Source organism: Leucoraja erinacea, chromosome 13 (assembly GCF_028641065.1).
Source record: "Leucoraja erinacea ecotype New England chromosome 13, Leri_hhj_1, whole genome shotgun sequence".
Lineage (NCBI taxonomy): Eukaryota > Metazoa > Chordata > Chondrichthyes > Rajiformes > Rajidae > Leucoraja > Leucoraja erinaceus.
In genome coordinates this window covers 28,037,384-28,061,921 of record NC_073389.1, presented here as the reverse complement: position 1 = coordinate 28,061,921, position 24,538 = coordinate 28,037,384, and the positions used below count along the sequence as shown (strand labels likewise).

The 24,538-nt window shown below is 41.3% G+C and overlaps 1 protein-coding gene across 2 annotated transcripts in view; it reads right to left on the bottom strand.

The window, feature by feature from the left end:
• Window positions 1-23,844, bottom strand: part of wbp4 (WW domain binding protein 4) — a 35,041-nt gene extending 11,197 nt beyond the window's left edge. Inside the window, exons 1-7 of one of the 2 annotated variants that reach the window (XM_055644688.1) lie at window positions 23,696-23,784; window positions 19,843-19,915; window positions 16,004-16,066; window positions 15,800-15,926; window positions 10,828-10,971; window positions 2,342-2,412; window positions 25-100 (exon numbers count right to left, since the gene is read on the bottom strand). In XM_055644688.1, the coding sequence (XP_055500663.1) occupies window positions 25-100; window positions 2,342-2,412; window positions 10,828-10,971; window positions 15,800-15,926; window positions 16,004-16,066; window positions 19,843-19,915; window positions 23,696-23,697 (556 nt within the window). In that variant the 5' untranslated portion in view covers window positions 23,698-23,784. Of the gene's footprint in view, window positions 1-24; window positions 101-2,341; window positions 2,413-10,827; window positions 10,972-15,799; window positions 15,927-16,003; window positions 16,067-19,842; window positions 19,916-23,695 lie in introns of both variants that reach the window. The other variant, XM_055644687.1, reaches the window with a different exon arrangement.
• Window positions 23,845-24,538: the final 694 nt, after the last annotated feature.

The window sequence follows — 24,538 nt, the reverse complement described above, 5'->3', positions numbered from 1 at the left end:
ACAATTCATTATCAGCATACATACCTCTTGTTATAAGATTGTAAAAGTAGGTGCTGCCTTCTGGAGTAGCTCCTTCTACCCATGAAGAGGCTGACAGGTTCTGATAAGAATGCAATAATGCGAAGAATGAGACCAGGTACATTTATGGACATGTAAACAATGTTGTTTACAGTGACGGAAACTATTAGCACCAATCTGACAAATGTTTATATTTCAATCAATTCATATCTGGCCATTAATGAGTTAACCAAACTGTTGCAAAGTGTACCCAGTTCCAGTTTCATTCGGTTTGCCTTTGTCCCTGTTTCTTCTGACACTCACAAGCTGGAGTGTGTCCAGGAATGTGTACATTGTATGGATCGTTTGACCGTGGCTGCCGAGTGAGACAATGACAAGCACATGTTCAAACCAGCACAATTATTATCAGTGCTGTAATATATGACGGCTGTCAAAGGGGACTTGGCTTGTTTATCAGCACAGCAATAAAGAAGATGAAATATATTGCCCAGTGCAAGTCATAAAATTCTAATAACCTTGAGATCTGGAATGTTCAGTGCATGTATTTTTCCTTTATGAAATAGCATAAGGACCAATCCAAGAATATGAAACCATAACTAGAATGGATCTGGATTAAAATTAAACAAGATTTACATATTCCGTATCCCATTCAAAGTCCATCATAGCCAATGAACTGCTTTTGAAACATCACAACTGTAATCATCTGCGTTTAGAGGAGGTGTGATTATTTGTAAAAGGGAAAATGTCGGCTAAACGCTGGGTAAACTCATGTGCCCTTCAAATTGTGTCATGCAACCTTTATAAGTATCCGATGGGACAAAATAGAGTCTCATCTGAAAAGATAACACTACAATTTCTTGATATACGTCAGATGAATCCTATTACATTATGAAAAATAACATGCACAACATTTGAACCTTGATCTAATTCCATCACGCAATACTTAATCACTCAGACACTAAAAAATCCAAGTCCTCTATATGCTGCTTTCACATTTGAAGTTGGAATACAAACTGTTCATCTTCATGAGATCCAGCTCCAATAAATTTACACGTTGTTAAATCTATCATGCTATTTGACAACGGTGATCACAAAATTCAGTTTTGCAGATGAGAGCAATTAACATCCCAGAGTGACTGCTCTGAGTGAACGTATAAAAAAATGTAGACATTAGTGGAACAACTGTGTTGGGTGAGGATGTGTGGCGATCAAGTGCTTTGTGGAGGATAAGTGCGAGGCTTTGACTTGAGAGAGCTCTGTACAGGGCAAGTGTGAGGCTTTGGGTCAAGAGTGCTTTGTGGAGAGCAAGTGCGATGCTTTGGCCACAAGGATGGCGATGGGATAAGGTACCACCGGTGGGTTTTTTCCCTCACCTGTCTTTCATAAATTTACCTTGGTTTTGTGCTGTAAATATAAAAGCTAGGGCAGTGGTATATTCTTTCTGCAGGACATGGGAACTCAGAGACACTTCCAGTGAGAGGTGGCGGTAAAAGAAGAGGTGGTGTTGCTTTATTGATGAAGGAGAATGTCATGACAGTAGTCCCAGATGACATGTGTGGGAAGGAACTGGTTTAATTTGAAGATAGACCTATAAAGCTGGAGTAACTCAGCAGGTCAGACAGCATCTCTGGAGAGAAGGAAAAGGTGGGCAAATGGGAATAGCTTAGATGGGGCCTCACGGAACGAGTTGGGCATAAGGGCCTGTTTCCGTGCTGTATGACTCCATGCCGATATACAGCTGCCCACCCAAAACTCTGAACTGTGTTATGATATCCCCAAATCTAGAATATACCTGGCACCCAACCGTGTATTGGTGAGAAAGGAAAAGAGCATTTTGTTCCTCCCTCCCAGGATATATTAAAATGAGTCTCAATCCTAAAAAAAACCTAAGTTTCTCATGAAAAATGTAATATGCACTGGACGTTCATCAGGCATGAAAGCACCACACACCACCATGTGATGATGTACCTGCCTCATGCTCAATGTGCAGACAGGATATCCGAAAGTACAGGTTTGGAAAACAGTTAAAAAGGATCACAGAAACCAAATGTTTGCAGTTTTGTCTGCATATTGCCTGCTCAAACCTCATAAACCAAGGCTCTGACTTTATTCACTATCGTTGGTGCACCTTTAAATGCACTAATGTTATACGTCTATAAGGAGTGCCATACTTCAAACTAATTGAACCTACTGGCAAGCAGTGGATTGTGGCTGCCGGAGTGCATGTTCATTTACAAAAAAAAAGGTTAATGTAGAATTATTTTGGTCCACAGATATAATAGCCCTCAATGATGTGGGAGGCAAATCCAAACCAACAAAGTACCTGTTGTGCAACTTCACTCTGCACAAAGTTTGAGCTCCCTTGGAACCCTTCAGGCTTTTCCCATTGTGATTCTGTACAATGAAGAAATAATTGCCTGTGAGTCTTTCACTGGTACTTGGCCTGAACACAAACTGTATATTACAAGTTCCCATTTCCATATGGATACAAAGCTTTAGCAGAGCCTTTGAAATATAAATGCCTTCACTCCACTCCATGAAAAAGGGCTAACAATTTAATTAGCCAATGAACTCATAGTGAAGAGTTCCAGTTCACCACTCTAATATATCTTTCATAATCATCCATGGCGTACCTGGACTTCCCTAGCACTTCTGAATAGCCTGTCCAGCACAAAGTTTTGTACTGCTAGAATAACTTGGCCAAGTCTATCCAGCATTTTGCTTCCGTCCCTCTATAATAATGTCAAAAAAAACTGTCACTCCAGTAGCTAATCAAAACTTTAAACTTGAGAGCATCCAGAGTTTTAGATTTATCTATAAAACATGTCTGACAAACTAAGTACATTTAAAAGGAAACATGCAGCAAATCTTGTGGTTACTTTGCTGAGTTATGAAAATAGACACATACCCGCGCACACACAAAACTTCATTGTTCTGAACCAAAATAGCAAATAGGCTACAATGGACAACATAGGTACTTATGTTCTAGTGTGTGCTTCCACAACAAAAATTGAATAAACACGTGCTGAAGTTGGGAACACTATTTGCATTACTAGGGCCAAATTGGCTATGACACTATTTCAATCGGCAAGCCCTGAAAAGGGACCCGCGGGCTCCCGGGAAATTGACAAGCAGCAAAAAAGCATAGTTGTATTTCGGCCAGCTCCATGCAACCTCCCTACTCTGTTGGAGGCCGCTCCTCATTGCAGCCCCAACGACAACTGAGACCCAACAAGAAAAGGTCGGGTCTCCAGTGCAGGGAGAGCTTCTAGTGTGTGCTTCCACAACAAAAATTGAAGAAACACAAGTGATGAAGTTGGGAACACTCCTAGTTTGGTTCACACGGGAACTAAAAGTAATCTGATCTCCTGGTGTTTCTCAGCACTACATCAAGACCAAGCCCCTCCTATTCCGAATCCCGTTCAGTTCACACTAACTAATCTGATCTCCTGGTGGCTCAGCACTTCAACTCCCCCTCCTATTCCGAATCCGACCTTTCTGTAGGAACAGCACATAGAAACATAGAAATTAGGTGCAGGGGTAGGCCATTCGGCCCTTCGAGCCTGCACCGCCATTCAATATGATCATGGCTGATCATCCAACTCAGTATCCCGTACCTGCCTTCTCTCCATACCCTCTGATCCCCTTAGCCACAAGGGCCACATCTAACTCCCTCTTAAATATAGCCAATGAACTGGCCTCGACTACCCTCTGTGGCAGAGAGTTCCAGAGATTCACCACTCTGTGTGTGAAAAAAGTTCTTCTCATCTCGGTTTTAAAGGATTTCCCCCTCATCCTTAAGCTGTGACCCCTTGTCCTGGACTTCCCCAACATCGGGAGCAATCTTCCTGCATCTAGCCTGTCCAACCCCTTAAAAATTTTGTAAGTTTCTATAAGATCCCCTCTCAATCTCCTAAATTCTAGAGAGTATAAACCAAGTCTATCCAGTCTTTCTTCATAAGACAGTCCTGACATCCCAGGAATCAGTCTGGCGAACCTTCTCTGCACTCCCTCTATGTCAATAATGTCCTTCCTCAGATTTGGAGACCAAAACTGTACGCAATACTCCAGGTGTGGTCTCACCAAGACCCAGTACAACTGCAGTAGAACCTCCCTGCTCCTATACTCAAATCCTTTTGCAATGAAAGCTAACATACCATTCGCTTTCTTTACTGCCTGCTGCACCTGCATGCCTACTTTCAATGACTGGTGTACCATGACACCCAGGTCTCGCTGCATCTCCCCTTTTCCTAGTCGGCCACCACCATTTAGATAATAATCTGCTTTCCTGTTTTTTGCCACCAAAATGGATAACCTCACATTTATCCACATTAAACTGCATCTGCCAAACATTTGCCCACTCACCCAGCCTATCCAAGTCACCTTGCAGTCTCCTAGCATCCTCCTCACACCTAACACTGCCCCCCAGCTTAGTGTCATCCCCAACCTTGGAGATATTCCCTTCAATTCCCTCATCCAGATTATTAATATATATTGTAAATAGCTGGGGTCCCAGCACTGAACCTTGCGGTACCCCACTAGTCACTGCCTGCCATTGTGAAAAGGACCCGTTTACTCCTACTCTTTGCTTCCTGTTTGCCAGCAAGTTCTCTATCCACATCAATACTGAATCCCCAATGCCGTGTGCTTTACGTTTGTATACTAATCTCTTATGTGGGACCTTGTCGAAAGCCTTCTAGAAGTCCACATATTTCGCTTGGGTAGTTTACACCCCAGCGTTATGAACATTGACTTCTCCAATGTCAGATAGTCCTTGCTTTCTCCCTCCTTCCCCTCCCCCTTCCCAGCTCTCCCACAAGCGTACTGTCTCTGCCTCTTCCTTTCTTCCCCCCCCCCACGACATGTCTGAAGAAGGGTCTCGACCCGAAACATCGCCTATTCCTTCTAATACTTTCCTTAAATACTGCTGCCTATTTTTAAAATGTTACATATACTGCAATTGAACAAGAAAGATGCACCGCATAAATTCACAAATTTACTTAAGTATGCAAAAATGATAAAAAAAATATATATTGAACTTGCTCTCAGTCAGTTTTTCTTTAAAAAAAATCTGATGAGAAGAATGTATCAATATATTATAATGTTAAATTGAAAGCACAAAATGATGCAAAGTCTTGGACAATTCCATACAAGTCTGGAATCTACTCAAGTTGGACTATCTACCGACTATCTAAAGAAACCCCTTTGAAAACATCTAACAATTCTGCCTCACCCAAGCCATTTGAACTAAGTAGTACCAGTCAATATTGGGGAAGTCACCATCTGTGAGAACCATTTTGCTTTTACATCATTCTACAACCTGCTGTTACAAATCTGTTCCTCCAACTCTTCGCTGGCTATTGTAAGGCCTATAGTATAATCACATCAGTGATTAGATCTTTTTTATTTTTTTAGGTCTACCCATAATGCCTCAGTGGACAAACCCTCTGAGTGTTGATGTGACATTCTCCCTGATTAGTAATGCAACTCCCCCACCTCTTGTATCTCCTCCTTTATCACATCTGAAAGTGGAAGAGCTTTTTGGGAACAGTGACCACAGTGGCGCAGCAATAAAGTTGCTGCCTTAGTGCCCGAGATCTGGGTTCAATCCCGACTGCCTGTGCTGTCCGTACAGAGTTGGTACATTCTTCCTGTGACCGGATGGGTTTTCTCCGGGTGCTCAAGTTTGCTCCCACACTCCAAAGATGTACAGGTTTGTCGGTTAATTGGCATGTGAAAAATTGTAAATTGTCCCTCGTGTATAGGATAGTGCAAGTGTATGGGTGATCGCTGGTCGGCGTGGAGTCGGTGGGCTGAATGTCCTGTTTCCACGCTGTGTCTCGTAAGTCTACTCTCAATAGGTATGAATAAGGCAGCTGCCAGTACTCTCCCTCTTATAACCAAGTCTCCGTAATGGCCATACATCATAGTTCCATGCACATAGTGGGCCGAAAGGCCTGTTCCTGTTCTATACACTCGACTTACAAATAGCTTGATAAAGTAGGATAGTAATCAGTACTTTTCTAAACAATCTAAAGAAAACTGGGTTACTGTGAAAGTGGAATAACATAATTGGTATGAATGGATGATCGATGATCAGAGTGGGCTTGGTGGACCATGCTGTATTTCTCCAATCTAAATCTGAAACTTATGCAACGTTAATCAGGACTACTGTCAGATACCACACGATCCACCCAACATGAAATGGCCTTTATATTATCACGTTTTATTTTTTTAATCTTAGAGATACAGCGTGGAAAGAGGCCCTTTGGCCCACCGAGTTCCTGCCGACCACAATCTCCCATGCACTAGTTCCATCATACACACTAGGGACAATTTACAAAAGCCAATTAACCTGCACATCTTTGGAATGTGGGAGGAAATCGGAGCACCCAGAGGAAACCCACGCGGTCACAGGGAGAACGTGCAAACTCCGCACAGACAACACCCGTACTAATGATTGAACCCGGGTCTTCGGTGCTGTAAGGCAGCAGTTTTACTGCTGCACTACTGTGCCACCCGTAAGCACTTAAATTCTGCGCATCAAAACATCAACCTGGCATAATCTTGACAAACTCTGTTCACAGATTTGGTTCCCAGAGACATAGATAGATACATAGACAATAGGTGCGGGAGGTGTCAGTATCTGTTCCAATTTTACCTTCTCCCTCTCAAATTGCAGGTTATACCTTATCATATTAAGGTCACTACCTCCGAATGGTTCCTTTGCCTTTATCAAATCCGGATCATTACAAAACACCAAATCCAGAATTGCCTTCTCCTTTGTAGGCTCCAGTACAAGCTGCTCTAAGAATCATCTTGGAGACACTCCACGGGGTCCCGTACCAACCTGATTTTCCCAGTCTACCTTCGTGTTAAAATCTGCCATATCTACCGTAGCATGACCAGAAAAACAAAATCTACACAACATTCTGGATAAATAACACAACAGCTAGTGCTGCGTGATTAGAACGATACTGAAGATTGATCTAAAGTTTTGTCAAAGTAAAAACAGATTTAGCTGAAGAAAAAACTTGTATAATGCAGCCAAGTGGTTTAAAAGATGAGAAAATAGACCGGAAGGACATCTTGTGTAACATATTGCCTCTTCAGATGACATCAAGTTAGGTTATGGTATTTTCACGCGGTCACAGGGAGAAAGCAGTATCAAGTAAAATATTTTCAATGCCACTTTGAAAGGAATAGAGTAGGCTTAAATTCAATAACACAGATTTTTCTGGGATTTGCGAGCAGCTCTGCAAATAGACGCCAGCATTTTCTGCGTTAGTCATTTTTGGAATCTCCCAGAGCTTCGCAGACCCAAACATCCTGATCAAACATCGTCAGCCTTTTCCCCAATCACTCCTCTGCTGGCTTCTCCATGGAAACAACCCCATCTCCCATAACCGATGAACAGAGGCGTGCAGGGAATGATACAGCTATGTCCCTTGGGTACTCTGTTCTACACATTCTATAGTCTGAGTAAGCGATGTCCTGGTTTAACTGGTGAATCTGAAGAAGAGTCCCAACCTGAAACATCAGCTATCCAATCCCTCAATTGATGCTGGCTGACCTGTTGGGTTCGTCCTGCACTTTCTGTTTAACTTACCAAGGTTCAGCTGTGGAAGTCATTGGGAATTTTTAAAGTGGAAATTGATTCTTGTTTTGTAAGGGTGTCAAAAGTTCAGGGGAGAAGGGGGTTGAGAGGGAAAGATAGATCAGCCATGATTGAAAGGCGGAGTATACTCGATGGGATGAATGGCCTAATTCTGCTCCTTTGATTTATGATTTAGCAAAGTGCAACACCTTGCATTTGTCAGAATAAAGTTGATCTAGATTCCTTTGCAAACTTAGATAATGCTCTTCACTGTCATCCACAAACTTATTAACCATGCCAATTACATTCTCATCTAAATCGTTAATATAGATTACAAACAACAGCACCAATCCTTGTGGCACATCACTGGTCGACAACCTGAAAAACACTACTCACTCTCACTCTTTTCACTGTCACTGTTAACTTCCAAGAAATCATAGACTGTAGCTAAAATCAAATAGCCTACATCAAATCCATGTTGACAGTTACCAATTCATGTTTTCCCAAGTCCTTGATTCACTACTGAAGTTGAGCAAGTTGGGCAAATATGAAATTTGCATTTTTCAGAACCAAGTTTGGAGAAACAAGAGGACCGAGCTTTAGGTGGTTGAGTGCACATATCCCTAGATGCAACTTGGTGTCCGCAACCCCAATACAAAATACTCCTGAAATCAAGCAGGAGAGAACATTTGATGTGTTGTCCTTAAGTAAAAGGCACGCACGCACGCACACACACACACACGCACATGCATCAGAAGGAGAGATTTTACACGTTACTTGGAAGTTCTTAAAGTACAATGCCACTGTGATTTCCAACCTCCTGGGTGTATTCCAATAATAAGGCCAGCACAGTGGTAGAGCTGTTGCCTCATAGCACCAGAGACCCGGGTTCAATCCCAACTACAGGTGCTGTCTGTGTGGAATTTGTGACCATTTGCTTTTTCTCCGGGTGCTCCAGTTTCCTCCAATGTTCCAAAGAGATGCAGATTTGTTGGTTAATTGGCTTCTTTTAGTTGCCCCTAGGATGCAAAAGTGGGATACATAGAACTAGGTGATCGCTATGGACTTGGTAGGCCGGAGGGCCTGTTTTTACACTGTATCTCTAAAACTAAAATAATTTCAGGTTAGTGTGGCAGCCGACGTTAAAAGAAAATCCCTCTATTTTAACATGTTATTTTTTGAAATATGTATCTGAACATACGCTTCAGTAAGCGACATATATTACAGACATGCACTTTGTACAATATTCCCCCAAATAAAACTTGTATGAAGTAATGGGAGAGCACAATTCAGGTATGCAGATGCATAACAATTCAAATAAAACACCTTTTAAAAAAAATCTAACTACATCATTTGATACTGAAATAGCATTGGCAACACCATAGTCTTTGTTAACTTAGGTACAATTCTGCACAAGCTACTCTGGTGAAACAGAACAACTTTTGTTCAGTAAATAAATGTTTTCTGAAGGCAAGTTAAAAAAAATGGAGAAGAGATGAGACTAAGCAACATTTAGTGAGAATGTTGCAACTAATTAAAATTTCCTAAGTTCATAAAAAACTGAAGAGTGAAATTCAGAGCAACACAGCTTACAAGCCAGAGAAAAAAAAAAGCATACGAGATGATGGAATCGAATTGCAATAAATGGACACTATGATTATTAAGGGAATTAAAACAAAGCAAAGATGGCCATAATAAAAGCTAGTGTGGTGGCTGATTACAAGGTCAACAATTTAATGACCAGCTCTGTGCAGAAGAAAGGTGATTTTGTGCAAAATAATTATGATTCTAAAGTTCCATGAAGATGGAATGGCAGCACAGCAGTAGAGTTGCAGCCTTACAGCGTCAGAGACTTGGGTTCGATCCTGATTACGGGTGCTGTCTGCATGGAGTTTGTACGTTCTCCCCGTGACCGTGGGGGGTTTCCCCACGTGTTCCGGTTTCCTCCAACACTCCAAAGACATACAGGTTTGTAGGTTAATTTGGCTTTGATATAAATTGTAAATTGTTCCTAGTGTGTAGGATAGTGCTCGTGTACAGGCATCGTTGGTCAGTGTAAACTCGGTGGGCCGAAGGGCCTATAACTGAACTAAATCTTAATAATTAGGTGAAAAAGCACGCTGAAATACAAACATGATCGAAAACCTGAGACTTTTGCTGCTGCTAGTCTTTGTCAGTTGCGTTGAAATTCTCTTTCAGATCAAAGAATACATGCAATTTGCCAAAATGTGAGAGAGATCAAGGTACAATGATGTAGAAGATGGCAAGATGGAAAGCAAAGCCTCACAAGAGACAAAAGTTAAACAGATGGACATCTCTGTGGAAGAGGCATACAATCAGTAGTTCCGTCGTCCAGCGCGTGATGGCAAGTTAATGGACAGAATTAAGGCACTGGAACAGGTATAGGCAGCAAAAAAAAAAGGGGGGCTGGGGGGAAAGAAAAAAGGAGAGAGAGAGAGAGAGAGAGAGAGAGAGAACCTCATCCATGTGTAGAGCTCCATGGGATGTTCAAGGACCTCAATAAGTACCTTTTCCTTGTTTTTACCATGGAGAAAAACATGAAAACTAGACAACACAGTAGAAGGAATAAAAACTAGCAAATCACAAGCTGGAGAAAAGCATGTCCTATAAGCAGTTTCTCAAGCATTATATCAACAATTTATATTACATTTCAATATAGAACAGACGATTAAAAACTGTTAATGTTGAAAATCTGAAGAAAAAGCTAGAAACAATCAGCAAGAGGTCGATCTGTGGATAGAGAAATCGAATTAATGTTTTAATCTGAAGAATCCTCAAAGTCCTTTCTGATCACGATTTACAACCTGAAACATTAACTCTGCTTATCTTTTCACAGATGCTGCTTGACCTGCCAAATGTTTCCTGCATTTTCTGCTTTCATTATAGAACAGTTGGGAGTGGATTTGACTTTAGTTATGTTGTTAAGAGCAGCTCCGAGTATCGGTATCAATTCTGCTAAAGAGTAAGACGACAAAATAATTTTTTTTAAATGAATTAAGGTAGATTATGAAAGGTCATTTTTGTATTATTTTCAATTTATTAAGCAACAAAAGATTTCTGCCTTAAAAGCTTGCAGTTCTGAATAATAATGACCATTTTTGTTATAATTGGGAGAATGAGACACAAATGTTCAACAGACATGGTTTCTTGTAAGTATACTTATATTTTACTGGAAGTCTTACAATTCTTACCTCCTGTTCCAGTGTTGTAATAATAAGTATATCCTTCCGGTGAGACACCTTCCACCCAGACGTTTGCTTTACTTTTCTTTGTACCACATTGTGTATCAGAAACCTTTACTGATGGCTTTTCTTCAGTTGTGCTTGATGATGAAGCTAATAAGGAAATACATTTGCAATTTGTTTACAGAACATACAGAAACAGAATGCTTTAAAATATTTAAGAAGGAACTGCAGATACTGGAAAATCAAAGGTAGACAAAAATGGTGAAGAAACTCAGCGGGTGAGGCAGCATCTGTGGAGCGAAAGAAATAGGCTGGGTTTCGGCCCGAAATGTTACCCATTTCCTTTGCCCCATAGATGCTGCCTCACCCGCTGAGTTTCTCCAGCATTTTTGTCTGCTTTAAAATATTTCACATTTTATACACACCAAGATGTTTTCGGAATGGTGTTAAATTTAATTGATTTTTTTGTTATCATTTCCCATGAGAGATTTAATTTTAAGTGTTCAGGGCATTAATTTTCAATCCCACTCCCACTGACCTCTTTGGCGTCCTACATTGCTCCAATGATATTCAACTTAAGGGAAATCAGTGTCAAAAGAGTGGGAGAGTTTGAAAGGAGAGTGATTAGCGAAGTTAACTGAATGCAGAAGCTGAGAGGCAAGAGAAGAGCAGGAGTGTTTAAAAGGTAAGCAGTTGCAGTTTTTAACCTTTCAGCATCAAAAGAGCGGGAGAGTTTGAAAGGAGAGCGATTAGCGAAGGAAACGAAAAACAGTTAAGCCGAGAGGCGGGACAATTTAAAGGTAACCTTTAGACAGGTTGCAGCATCCAAATAGATTTCTTGAGTAGCAAATAAAAACAAGGCAAGGTGTAGTGGATCAGCCTATTAGGAAAGCTGTGTGGAGGTGAAGTGCTGTGGGGAAGTCAAATGCAATCTTTGGTGCAGGAGTCGTAAGTCCATAAGTCATAGGAACAGTAGGCCATTCGGCCGATCAAGTCTACACCACCATTCAATCATGGCTCTTCTATCTTTCCAACTCAACTCCATTCACCTTCTATCCATGCTAGCATCTTCCCTTTAATAACATGGGCTCTCATCTTCTTTAACAGCTTCATGTGTGGCATCTTATCAAAGGCCTTCTGAAAATCCAGGTAAACAACATCCACTCTCTCCTTTGTATATCCTGCTTTCCTTCCTCAAGATATATTGTATATCCTGTATATCCTGCTTTCCTTCCTCAAGAAATTCCAACAGATTCAAGTCAAGTCAAGTCAAGTTGACTTGAAAGATCTGCCTTTCACAAACTATGCTGACTTCAGAATTTTTTAGCATGTGCTTCTAAATACTCAGAAACCTCATCCTTTATAATAGACTAAAATCTTACCAATCACTTAAGCTAGGCTGACCAACCTATAGTTTCCTTCGTATGCTTCACCCCCTTCTTGAAGTGGAGTAACATTTGCAATTTTCCAATCTCTGGAACCACTCCTCACTCTAGTGATTCTTAAAAGATCAACACTAATACTACCACAATCTTTAAAGCCACGTCTTTCAGAACCCTGGGGTGTAGACCATCTAGTTCAGATGTCTTATCCATCTTCAGATCGTTCAGCTTCCCATGCATCTTCTCCTTAGTAATAGCCACTCCACTAACTTCAGTCCCCTGACTTCTAAATTTCAGGCATGTTACTGATGTCTTCCACTTCCGGAGTTCCAGAGTCCAACTGAGGAAGTCGGCTATTGGAACGGATTTCCTATCCGGGAGGGCCGGAGTTGCGGAGTCTTGGCCGCAGGGAGCAAATTCGACCCGCTGATCGGCACGGAAGTCACGATGAGGTTGAGATCAGCTGCCTCACCTAGCCGAGGCACCACATTTTCAGGGTGACTTCCGTGATAATTTCAAGTGCACTCTTGTGATATTGTCTGAATTAAAGGAAGTGCTGGACCACAAGTTGTCGGAAAATAGGTGGTGGACCTGTAGTTATGTATAAGGGCTGGTATGGACTTTGGGGGGGAAAGTACTCAATTGGGCAAGGCAGAATACAACATTATTATTTAGGAGCTAGGGAGTGAATTGTGAACAGGTGTTGTTATTGAGTAACCCCTAATCAGAGGTGGGATTCGTTGAAAGACTAACTGAACAATTTCAGGACCAGCACTTTTCAGTAAGGAGGGAGGATAAGGATGGCAATGTCAGGAAATCTTGGGTGATCAAATTGTAAATTTGGTCAAAAAGAAGAATAAAGCACATGTAATATTTAGGAAGTTACAATCAGACAGCAGCTTTGAGGAATATAAAGCAAGGAGGAAAGAACTCAGGTAGCCAATTAGAAGGGCCAAAAAGGGCTATATGTCTTCATTGTTGGATTAAAGAAGATTCCAAGGTTTTTTATATGTACATTAATAAAAGTTTAACCAAGGAGAATGTAAGACTGTTCAAGCATAAAGGAGGGAATTTATACTTGGATTGTAGGGAAGGCACTAAATGAGTACTTTACTTCTCTATTCACCAAAGAGAAAGACATGGAGGATAATTAGATGAATATTAAGATGCTCGGGGAGCTTGAAATCAAGAAAGAGGCAAGAATGAGCTGCCAGGACAAGCCCAATATCACCATGGTCTCCTCTTTGAGACCATGACTGACCTGCAAAGAGAAGGCTGCACCTCCCCTCGAGCGTGAGCTGCCGGGACAAGTTCAAGACTGCTGGCATCTCCTCTTTATGGCTAAGTCTGAGCCACCAGGACAAGAAGGTCGACAGCTCACCTCATTGGGACATCGTCACTGTCACCCCTCACTATAAATAACCTAATCAGGCGTTCACTCTATCACAAGAGTGTCAGTTTAGTAATTGTCGACCCGGCATCTTTCCTATGCCACACTTCCCAAAGTGCAAACTCTTACACTTGTACAGATTAAAATCCTACTGCCATTTTTCTGGCCATTTCTTTAACTGTTCTAGATCAGCCGTACACCTTGACAGCCTTCCTCACAGTCTGCGACCCCAATAATCTTGTTGTCATTTGCAAACTTACTAACCAACCTTTCTACATTTACATCCAAGTCCTTTGCATATATCACAAACAGCAGAGGTTCCAGCACAGATCATTGCGGAACTCAAATGGCCACAGACCTCCAGCCTGAATATTGTCCTTCCACCATAACCCTCCGTCTTACATAGAAACATAGAAATTAGGTGCAGGAGTAGGTCCTTCGGCCCTTCGAGCCTGCACCGCCATTCAATATGATCATGGCTGATCATCCAACTCAGTATCCCGTACCTGCCTTCTCTCCATACCCTCTGATCCCCTTAGCCACAAGGGCCACATCTAACTCCCTCTTAAATATAGCCAATGAACTGGCCTCAACTACCCTCTGTGGCAGAGAGTTCCAGAGATTCACCACTCTCTGTGTGAAAAAAGTTCTTCTCATCTCGGTTTTAAAGGATTTCCCCCTTATCCTTAAGCTGTGACCCCTTGTCCTGGACTTCCCCAACATCGGGAACAATCTTCTATCAGGATGCCAGTTCTGGATCCATACGACCAAGTCACTGTTAACCCTGTGCATCTTAATCTTCTGGATCAATCTACAATGACAAACTTTATCCATGCCTTACTAAAATCCATGAAGATAACATCCACTGCCCTACCCTCATCGTTCATCATCTGCTCACGACCTGCAGTGTACAAAGCCATGCTGACTATTCCTAATTTGAACCGAAATGTTGCTTATTTCCTTCGCTCCATAGATGCTGCCTCACCCGCTGAGTTTCTCCAGCATTTTTGTCTACCTTCGATTTTCCAACATCTGCAATTTCTGCAAAATAGGGCATCTTGGTCACAATGTCCGAGTTGGGCCAAAGGGCCACAAATGACAGAGAAACTATTTGATGGCTTCCATTCTCCATTCTCCCTTCGTTCTTGAGGTGCGGTCACACATTTGCTACCCTCCAAATGGCGGTTCCAAATTCTATAGAGCGTTGGAAGATATTAACTCGAGATTTTCCTCATCAGTGAAGGAATTTTCTTTCAAAATGCTGGGATAATTTCCTTCAAATTATTGGGTCCCATGACAATCATCTTCTCCCTTCATTATTTTATGACCATTACTTAGTTCCTTCAGTTCTTCATCCTTATCTTACTTCTGGAACCCATCTAAAAATGCTGGAACTGAACACTGTCGAAGACATCAATTACTGAAAAGTGCAGTCTACAATTGCATTCACAGAGAGATAAAGAATACTGCTCAAACACCAAATATTATGCATTGAGGAGCCATAGGTTCAAATTACATCTGCAAACACTCCCATTCTAGAGTTAGTAGTAAAACCAAACTAAATTAAGGAAAGACATTGCTGATAATTTGAGTGTGCTGAGTGGACCACCTTTTTATAATTAGGTGAAGTGTCCTTTTAGAATTTATTTGGTCCAATATTCATGTCAAACTAATCTTTGTGAAATATATTAAATGGCTCTGTTGGAATTAATTGTTATTTGACGTAACAACAGTCTTACGCCATAAAATTAAGCATGTCTAATAGCAAAGATTTTCTAAAACTGAGTAAAAGGGAATAATAAGAGAATAGAAATTTAATTTTCATTATTTCAACATTAAGTGATTTCTTTCTTTCATATCAAAACGTTTTTTTCTTTGAGTTTTAAACTACCTGCTCTTATTTATTTTTATTTTTAAGATGAAAAAGCTTCGAAGCAAATCAGTTAAACTTCCTAAGAATCAATTGAGTTAAACAAGTAAAAAAGCCTGTGAGAGCAAATAACTCCATTTTATAAAATGCTCATCTTTCAACCTTTCAGCTTGATGTCACATCAAACTATTTAAAATATTATTTTTTTAAACAACTACCATTTTTCCCAGGAATCCTGTGACAATATCCATTTTTCGATTACTTGCCTACCAATTACAAATAGTCCAATATAACAAACAACTATGTCCTCAAAATCAGAGTAACATTCACAGCTACCTGTAATATTGACTCCAAGCCGCTTCAGATCTTCCTGATAAGCTTTCATAGCTGCATTCTCCATCTCAGCAAATTCCTTTGCAATTCTCTCCTCTTCTTTTGCTTTATCCAAACTTTTCTTTTTAATCTGGAATACAGATGAAGTGTTGTACAAAACTGTCCTTTAAACAGAAAAAGGAAAATATAATTTGAGAAAAAGAATACCTCGCTGATCTTCCTTGCCACATTTTCTTGATGGTTCTTTCCCCTTTCATGGAACTCCACACTCTGTAGGAAACATTTGACAAAAGTAGTGCAGTCTACTTATTATACAAGTAGAATTCCTACAGAACTTCAAAAAGAGCCAATCCCAACTTATTTGTAAACAACTTGAAAAAGGGAGAATATTTGGGCATTTCTGTAAATAAGGGTACCAACCTATGACATGGGTGGCCAAATTTGAAAGTTATTAAATCATAATGAAATACCACAGCATTAAAAATAGGCCTACCTTTGATCCCTTTGAGCTAATTTGTGATCAAAATCGACCAAAATATAATACTTTCAAAATTTGAAAAAATATATATTTTTAATACAAGACATGCAAGACATATGACACTTGCTGATTTCTAAGCTCCCTTACAAAATGTCAGCATCCTGGACACCACGAGGCCCACGCCAGGGCCATTATAATCTAGTTGTTTGAATTTTTTATTTTTAAATTTTTTTTATAATCACAACGAATGCCAAAAAAAGTTATAGCGCGATAAATAGCACTGACAACGTTACTCAACGGGAGGGACTACAGAATGAGTCATCGCTAAAATAGGTGAGCAAAATAGATTTTTATTTTATGATTTTGATCTATTAAGTATTTCAATGGAAAGCTTAAACGCAAAATATTATCAATAAAAAAACCCAATAAATATAAATACGGTTACTCTGCTTTTAATTCACACATTTCACACGTGACCAAATGGACACTGCTATTCACGTTCTGCTGCAAAAACATGGGGCACCAGAAAGCAAGACAATGATCCCAAAATACTGCAAAAGCAACAAAGGAGTATTTCAAAGCTAAAAAATGGTCAATCTTGAGTGGCCAAATCAATCACCCGATCTGAACGCAATTGGGCATGCCTTTTATATGCTGAAGAGAAAACAGAAGGGTACTAGCCCCCAAAACGAGCATAAGCTAAAGATGGCTGCAAAACAGGCCTGGTAGAGCATCACCAGAGAAGACACCCAGCAACTAGTGAAGTCCATGAATCGCAGACTTCAAGCAGTCATTACATGCAAAGGGTATGCAAAAAAATATTAAACATGACTACTTTAATTTACATAACATTGCTGTGTCCCAAACATCATGGTGCCCTGAAATGTGGGGGCAATGTATAAACATTGCTGTAATTGCTACAGCTAATGTGTGTGTTATGATTGTGTTTATAATTTGTTTGGTTGTTTTGTTGTTTGTCTTTTGCACAAAAGTCCGCGAGCATTGCCACTTTCATTTCACTGCACATCTCGTATGTGTTTGTGACAAATAAACTTGACTTGACTTGACATGGCGAAACTAAATTGTATAAAAATGGCCTTTATGTAAAGCTGACAATGTGCACATTAACCATATGTGATTTTTTTGTCTATTACAAATCTCAAATTGTGGAGTACAGAGGCAAATAAATTATGATGGGTCATTGTCCCAAACATTATGGAGGGCACTGTATGTATAGATGCAAAATGGGATAACCAATTAAACTGAAAGGAATTACCTACTTTAATTCTCCATCAAAAAATGTCTACAATGTCACTTTAAATTACATACGTGATAGGGGGAGTTTTCGATCATGATTTGAATATTTTAAACACTTGAAGATTGAAAGATTTTCCAGCATACATAGTATTTTGAAGATATAGATTTTCTTTAATGGAATAAAACTGGATACCTCTTCATCTGTTAAGGAATTGATAGCGTATCGGCAGTTCTCAAAATCTTAGACAAACTTTAAAATCCCAAAAATTTAAGGTAAGCTATAATTTTTAAGCAGGAGGTAAAGCGTCATAGAAAGGTTGTAATCAGTGGGCCTAGTTTTGAGTATTAACGGTTGATAAGTTAATTGCTGAAAATCTCATCTACTGACAACTTCCATAATTTGATCATAGCTGACCAACATTTAATAGTAAAATTAAACCAAAATAATGATTTCAAATTTAGATTTTTTTTTTTACTGTAAGCATAAATTGAATTGAAAATCTGTTGGAATTCCAAGTTTTTTCACCAATTCTCAGGTTTCTCATTTTACTTTGCAAATAAACTTCCATATTAACTGCTTAATTCCTCATTTACTTCTGAACATGGTTTGCCATATTTCCCAGGTTTGTCAACACAAATACATCAACAATAATAAGATTCTTGGTGAACACAGCAGCACATCAAAATTAAGATAAATTATGACGTCAATTATGGACCCATTATAAAATCTTTAGAACAACCTCTCCTTGTAGCTCAGGCCCTCGAGTCCTGGCAACATCTTTGTAAATGTTCTCTACACCCTTTCTAGCTTGACAACATCTTTCCTATAACATGGCACCCAGAACTGAACACAATACTCTAAATATGTTGTGTTCACCAACGTCTTCTATGACTGCAACATGACATCCCAACTTCTATACTCAATGCTCTGACTGATGAAGGTCAATGTGCTGAAAGCCTTTTGACCATCCTACCAACCTGTGACGCCACTTTCAACAAACCATGCACCTGCACTCCTAGATCCTGCTGCACAACACCTCCCAGAGCCCTACCATTCACTATGTAGGTCCTGCCCATGTTAGACTTCCTGAAATGCAACACCTCACATTTCTCCGTAATAAATTCCATCAACCTTTCCTCAGCCCACCTGCCTAACCGATCAAGATCCTGCTGCAATTTTTAACAAACATCTTCACGTAGGTATGGTATTATCCAGATGATGAGCAGTTTCCTAGAGACGTGACCAGAGAATCTTGTTTAGGTGCCTTTTGGCAAACTCCAAGCGGGCTGTCATGTGCCTTTTACTGAGGAGTGCCTTCTGTCTGGCCACTCTACCATAAAGGCCTGATTCGTGGAGTGCTGCAGATATAGTTGTCCTTCTGGAAGTTTCTCCCATCTCCTCAGAGGAACCCTGGAGCTCTGTCAGAGTGACCATCAGGTTCTTGGTCACCTCCCTGACCAAGGCCCTTCTCCCCCAATTGCTCAGTTTGGCCGGGCGGCCAGCTCTATGGTTTCAAAGTTCTTCTATTTAAGAATGACGGAGGCCACTGTGCTCTTCGGGACCTGAAATGCTGCAGAAGTTGTTTCATACCCTTCCCCAGATCTGTGTCTCGACACAGTCCTGTCTCGGAGGTCTACGGATAATTCCTTTATCTTCATGGTTTGGTTTTTGCCCTATCATGCACTGTCAACTGTGGGACCTTATATAGACAGGTGTGTGCCTTTCCAAATCATATACAATCAATTTAATTTACCACTTGTGGACTCCACATGACAAGGGAGTGTACCACATGTCTTCTTTGTAGAAACAAAGAACTGCAGATGCAGGTTAATACCAAAGATAGACAAAGCGGTGGAGTAACTCTGCGGGTTAGGTAACATCTCAAGAGATTTTTTTTTAAACCAGTATCTGCTTGTGTTGCCAATTTCTGGGAGTGGTGGACATGGTCCCCAAGAACCCTCTGTACATCAATGCAGTTAAGGGTTTTACCATTAAATTTATATTTTCCCCTTATATTCGACCTTCCTAACACCTCACACTTACTGGATTAAATTCCATCTGCCATTTGTTTGACCATTTCTGTAGCTGATATATATCCCACTGTTTACTTTCACAGCTTTCCTCACAGACCTCAACTCCAAGAAGGGTCTCGACCCGAAACATTCCTTCTCTCCAGAGATGCTGACTGTCCCATAGAGTTACTCCACCTTTTTGTGTCAACTCCAGCAATCTTGGTATCATCTGCAAATTTACAAACTAAGCCACCTGCACTGACATTCAAAATGCATTAAATAACAAAATGCAACATACAGGCTTATTGTCTGCTATCCAGCATTTGCAGTACTCGCAGAACTTCTTTGGCTGGGACTTCCAATAATCCGCCCTGCAGATTTAAAAGGCACATGTTAGTACAGTTTCCTAATGTTCAAAAGGCTCACTGCTTCCTTGTGTACAATGCAAACATTGCAATAATTTATTTCCATTTTTCTACTCAATTTGAAAATCCCCTATGTATGAAGGAGGCGGGTTAAACAACATCAATGCTTCCCTACATCAGACGATAAAAACCTGATGTAAATTCTCATGATACATCAATACAACATTATACTAATTACTTTGTTGAATTAGCTTGCCAATGTTAATATGGAACAGAATACATCAATATGAAAACTAATGATTAGGTATGTAAAGTTTATCAAATACATTGGTTACAAGGAGAGACTGGATGACATAGGTTTATTTTCCCAGGTGCAGGAGGCTGAGGTGACATGATAGTTAATAAAAATGGTGGGGATAAATGTTGTGGATCATTAAAAGAAACCTTTATCACATGGTGGAGCGCACAGGTTTAAAGTAGGAAGGTTAGAGGGGATCTGAGGTGGAATTTTTTCCATTCAACATGCTTGGAGTCTGGAACGCCCTGTTTGAAGCAGTGGTAGAGGCAATTACTCGTGACATTTAAGCTGCATTTTGACAAGGACTTGAATTACCATGGCATAGAGGACTTGGGACCCAGTGTGAATAAATTAAGTTGGTGTAGATAGGTAAAAGGCAACATGGATGTGGTGGGCCAAAGGACCTGTTTCTGTTCTGTACAGCTTTATGAGAAGTAGCTTTTTGCAAGATACAAAATACTTTAATATTGTATCCATTTTATTTCTTAAAAATGTTTCATAGGTTAGTCTTGACCATTCATTCACAATGTAATGCCTTTAGAACTGCTTCTACCACAGCAGTTTCTACCAAAATGTATTTAGTAAGCACATATCAGAGGCAAGTCGAGCCAATCATGTCAAATGTGGCTGATGATAGAGACACAGAGCAAGTAAGATATTCCGAGTACTTCTTATCAGTGTTTGCAGAGAGGATGCTGACAAAATATTGATTAAAGCAGAGATGACTGGTAATTGGTGCAGTGAAAAATGACTTCTGGCACCAATGATGATTCATATATCTCAGCTAATGCACCTGCAATTTCTTCGCTAGCTTCCCACAATGTCTTCAAACGCATCTGATCAGGACTGGGAGATGTGTCTACCTTCATATGGCCAAGGATGTTCAGCACCTCCTTGACTACATAACAGTCCTCAAGACACTTCCATTAACTGTCCCAAGTTTCCCAATCTTCATGGTTTCTCCACAGTACAAACAGAGGAGAAATTGTAGACTTTGCCCATCTCCTGAAACTCCACACAAAGATGACCGCTTTGGTTTCTGAGGGATCCTATTCTCTCTCTACTTACATTCTTTCCCTTAATGTACATGAGATCTCTTTGGATTGTCCTTAATATTATCTGCCAGTTATCTCATGCCCCCTTTTTGCCCCCCTGATTTTCTTCTTAAGTATGCTCCTCAGTTCCCAAATCTCCTCCAAGGATACACTTAATCGCAGGTGTCGATACCTGTTCCATGCCTGCTTATTCATGACCAGAGCTGCAATTTATTTCTTAATCCGAGCTACCTAATGCCCTCCTGTCAAACGCTTCACTCAACATGAACATGCATGCCCTGAACTCTTGTCAACACACTCTTAAACATATTCCACTTTCTGGACTTTCCTTTGCTCGCAAACAACCTGCTCCAGTCCAGTTCCTGTCTAATACCAACCAAGTTGGCCTTGCCTCAATTCAGAATTTTGACTCACAGGCCGGCCCCCAAGATCCCCATCTGTCATAAACCTAACAGAACAGTGACGCTGAGCCCAAAAGGCTCATCCATGAACATTTCACCCTGGGATGCAGACCATCATCCCCTGGGGATTTATCAGCCTTCAGTCCCATCAGTCTACCCAACATCTGCAACCCAACAATTCATGTCACACTAATGTGGATTTTCTTCAGTTCCTCCGTCACCCCAGATCCTCTGGCCACTAGTATATCAGGAAGATTGTTTGTGTCCTCCTTAGTGAAAACGGATCCAAAGTACCTGTTCAACTTGTTTGCCATTTCCTTGTTCCCCATAATAAATTCACCGTTTTCAGTTTTCAAGTGTCCAACTTTGGTGTTAACTAATTTTTTCCTCTTCACATACCTAAAGAAGCTTTTATTATCCTCCTTTATATTCTTGGCTAGCTTACCTTCGTACCTCATAGTTTCTCCCCGTATTGCCTTATCTTCTGTTGCTCTTTAAACATTGCCCAATCCTCTTGCTTCCCGCTCATCTTTGCTACGTTGTACTTCTTCTCTTTTATTTTTATACTGTCCCTGATGTCCCTTGTCAGCCACAGTCACCCCTTACTTTCCTTGGAATCTTTCTTCCTCTTTGGAATGAACTGATCCTGCACCTTCTGTATTAGTCCTTGATATTAATCAAGCTATGCCTTCTTCCATGTAGGACCCTCTACATATTGCATGAAAACCTTCCTGAACACATTTTACAAATTTCAACCCGTCTAAGCCTTTTACACCATGAGAGCCCAAGTCAATATTGGGAAAGTTAAAATCCAGAGCGTCCTGCCTACAGCACTCTCTGCCTACTCCCTTTCTTTGTGCTCACACATCTACTCTCTTCCTGAACCTTAGGCCTGACCTCGTTAAAGTCTTATCATAGAAGTTCTCATTCTCCTTGATGAAACCGATGTTATCCAGCTGCAGCTCCAGTTTCCTAATTCGGCCTGTGAGTGTGAGCTGTACCTGGACACAATTCCCACAGGTGTAAACAGCAGGAATACCAGCAGTTTGCCAGACTTCTCATGTCCTCCAGGAGGAACATTCTACCTGCCATCAATACAGCATTACACCAAGAAAGAAAAACCATAAGAACCTCTCTCACTCACATACAGCAGCAGATTGTACCCTTCCCCCCCCCCGTTCAGCCTTCTTGCCTCCAGCTGCTCGCAAAAGCAACGCCTTCGTTATACCTTTGTTTCGTTTTATTAGTTGCAGAATTAGCCAATTTTATTCACCGAATCAATCCACATGTTAGCTTTTCAAGTCTCCCGTTCATATTCCGACTGAAATCAATTAGCTCAAGCAATCCACGGGCTAGATGTTTAGTTTAGGGCTAGTGTGAAAACATAACCTCCAGCCCACCGGGCCATGCAGACCTTTGATAACCTGTACACTAGTTTCCAGTTTCACGTCCAACACCCGAGCGGCAATTTACAGAAGCCAATTAACCTATAACCTGCACATCTTTGGAATGGGGGAGGAAACCGGAGCTACCTGAGGACATCAACGCTGTCACAGGGAGAACGTACAAACTCTGTACCCGTACTCAGGATTGAAACCGGGTCTCTGGCGCTGTGTGAGGAAGCAACTCTACCGCTCCAGTTAGAGATACAGCATGTAGTCAGGCCCTACGCCCCACCAAGTGACACACTCACTCTGCCACAACCCAAAGCAACAGAATGAGTTTCAGAGGCAGGATCCACCCTTGGATACTTCCAATTGTGGGGGTTGCTGGACTGGTGGGCTAATGGGGCAGGGGGTACGGGGGATAGGGCTAAGGGCGGGGGCGAGGGGGTGATGGTGGAAGGCTAATGGGGCTGAGGGAGTGAGGAGGTAATGGGGATGGGGTGGAAACGGGGCGTAAAGGTGGCAGGAGAGTGACTGATCTTCCATGCGGGCCTTCGCCGGCCCACGGTCGGAGCGTTCCGCAGATTCATCGCTGCGACAGCGTGAGGCGGCGAGCCCCAGGTCGCCCCCGAGGCCCATCCACTTACATCGTTGCCGCACAGCAGGCCGTCAATCCGGGCTGAGGAGGAGAAAGCGGCGGCGGGGCCAGGAGCCGGCGCGTCTGCAACGTGTCGCGTCACCCAACGCGGCGCCGCCCCGCCTCGGCCCGGCCCAACGTTGACTCACGAGATGCCGGAGCAACTCAGCGGACGGACAGCGGCTCTGCAGAGAACGAATGCGGGACTTTGGTCTCGGGTAGAGAGCCATCTTCAGACTGAGAGTCAGGGGAGAGAGTTTCAGAGGTATGGAAGAGTAAGAGATGCAGATCAAGGAACATGTTAGACCATCGTTAGCTAGGAGAAGGAGACAACAAAGCAAATTGAGATTACATTTTTATGAAAGAACTGCAGATGCTGGAAAACTCGAAGGTAGACAAAATATGTTGGAGAAACTCAGCGGGTGAGGCAGCATCTATAGGGTGATTTCACGAAAGGTCACTGGAGCGTAGATCCGCACCCACGTGACCGAAAATTTGAAGTGGAGTACATGCTATACTTCCTATACATGTTAGTGAATGGGAAAACACGCACTTTCACACCCTTTAAAAACATTGAAAACGGCCAGTTTTTGAGCTGCAATTTACTGTGCCAGTCGGGGTGACCGTGAGGCACAGCTACCTAAATTTACAGTCCAAAAAAAAGATAGAAACTAAGGTAAATTCAAGAGGGAGCTGAAGGTGCAAATCCAGCGGAAGTGATCAGCGGACATTTGTCGTGGAGATTTAAAGATCCAAAATATCGGGAATTATCGCGTTTGCTCGCTGCATTTCATCAAAAGTAAGGCATTATTGACTTTTTTATCTTTATTCATTTGTTATATGAAAAGTTTTA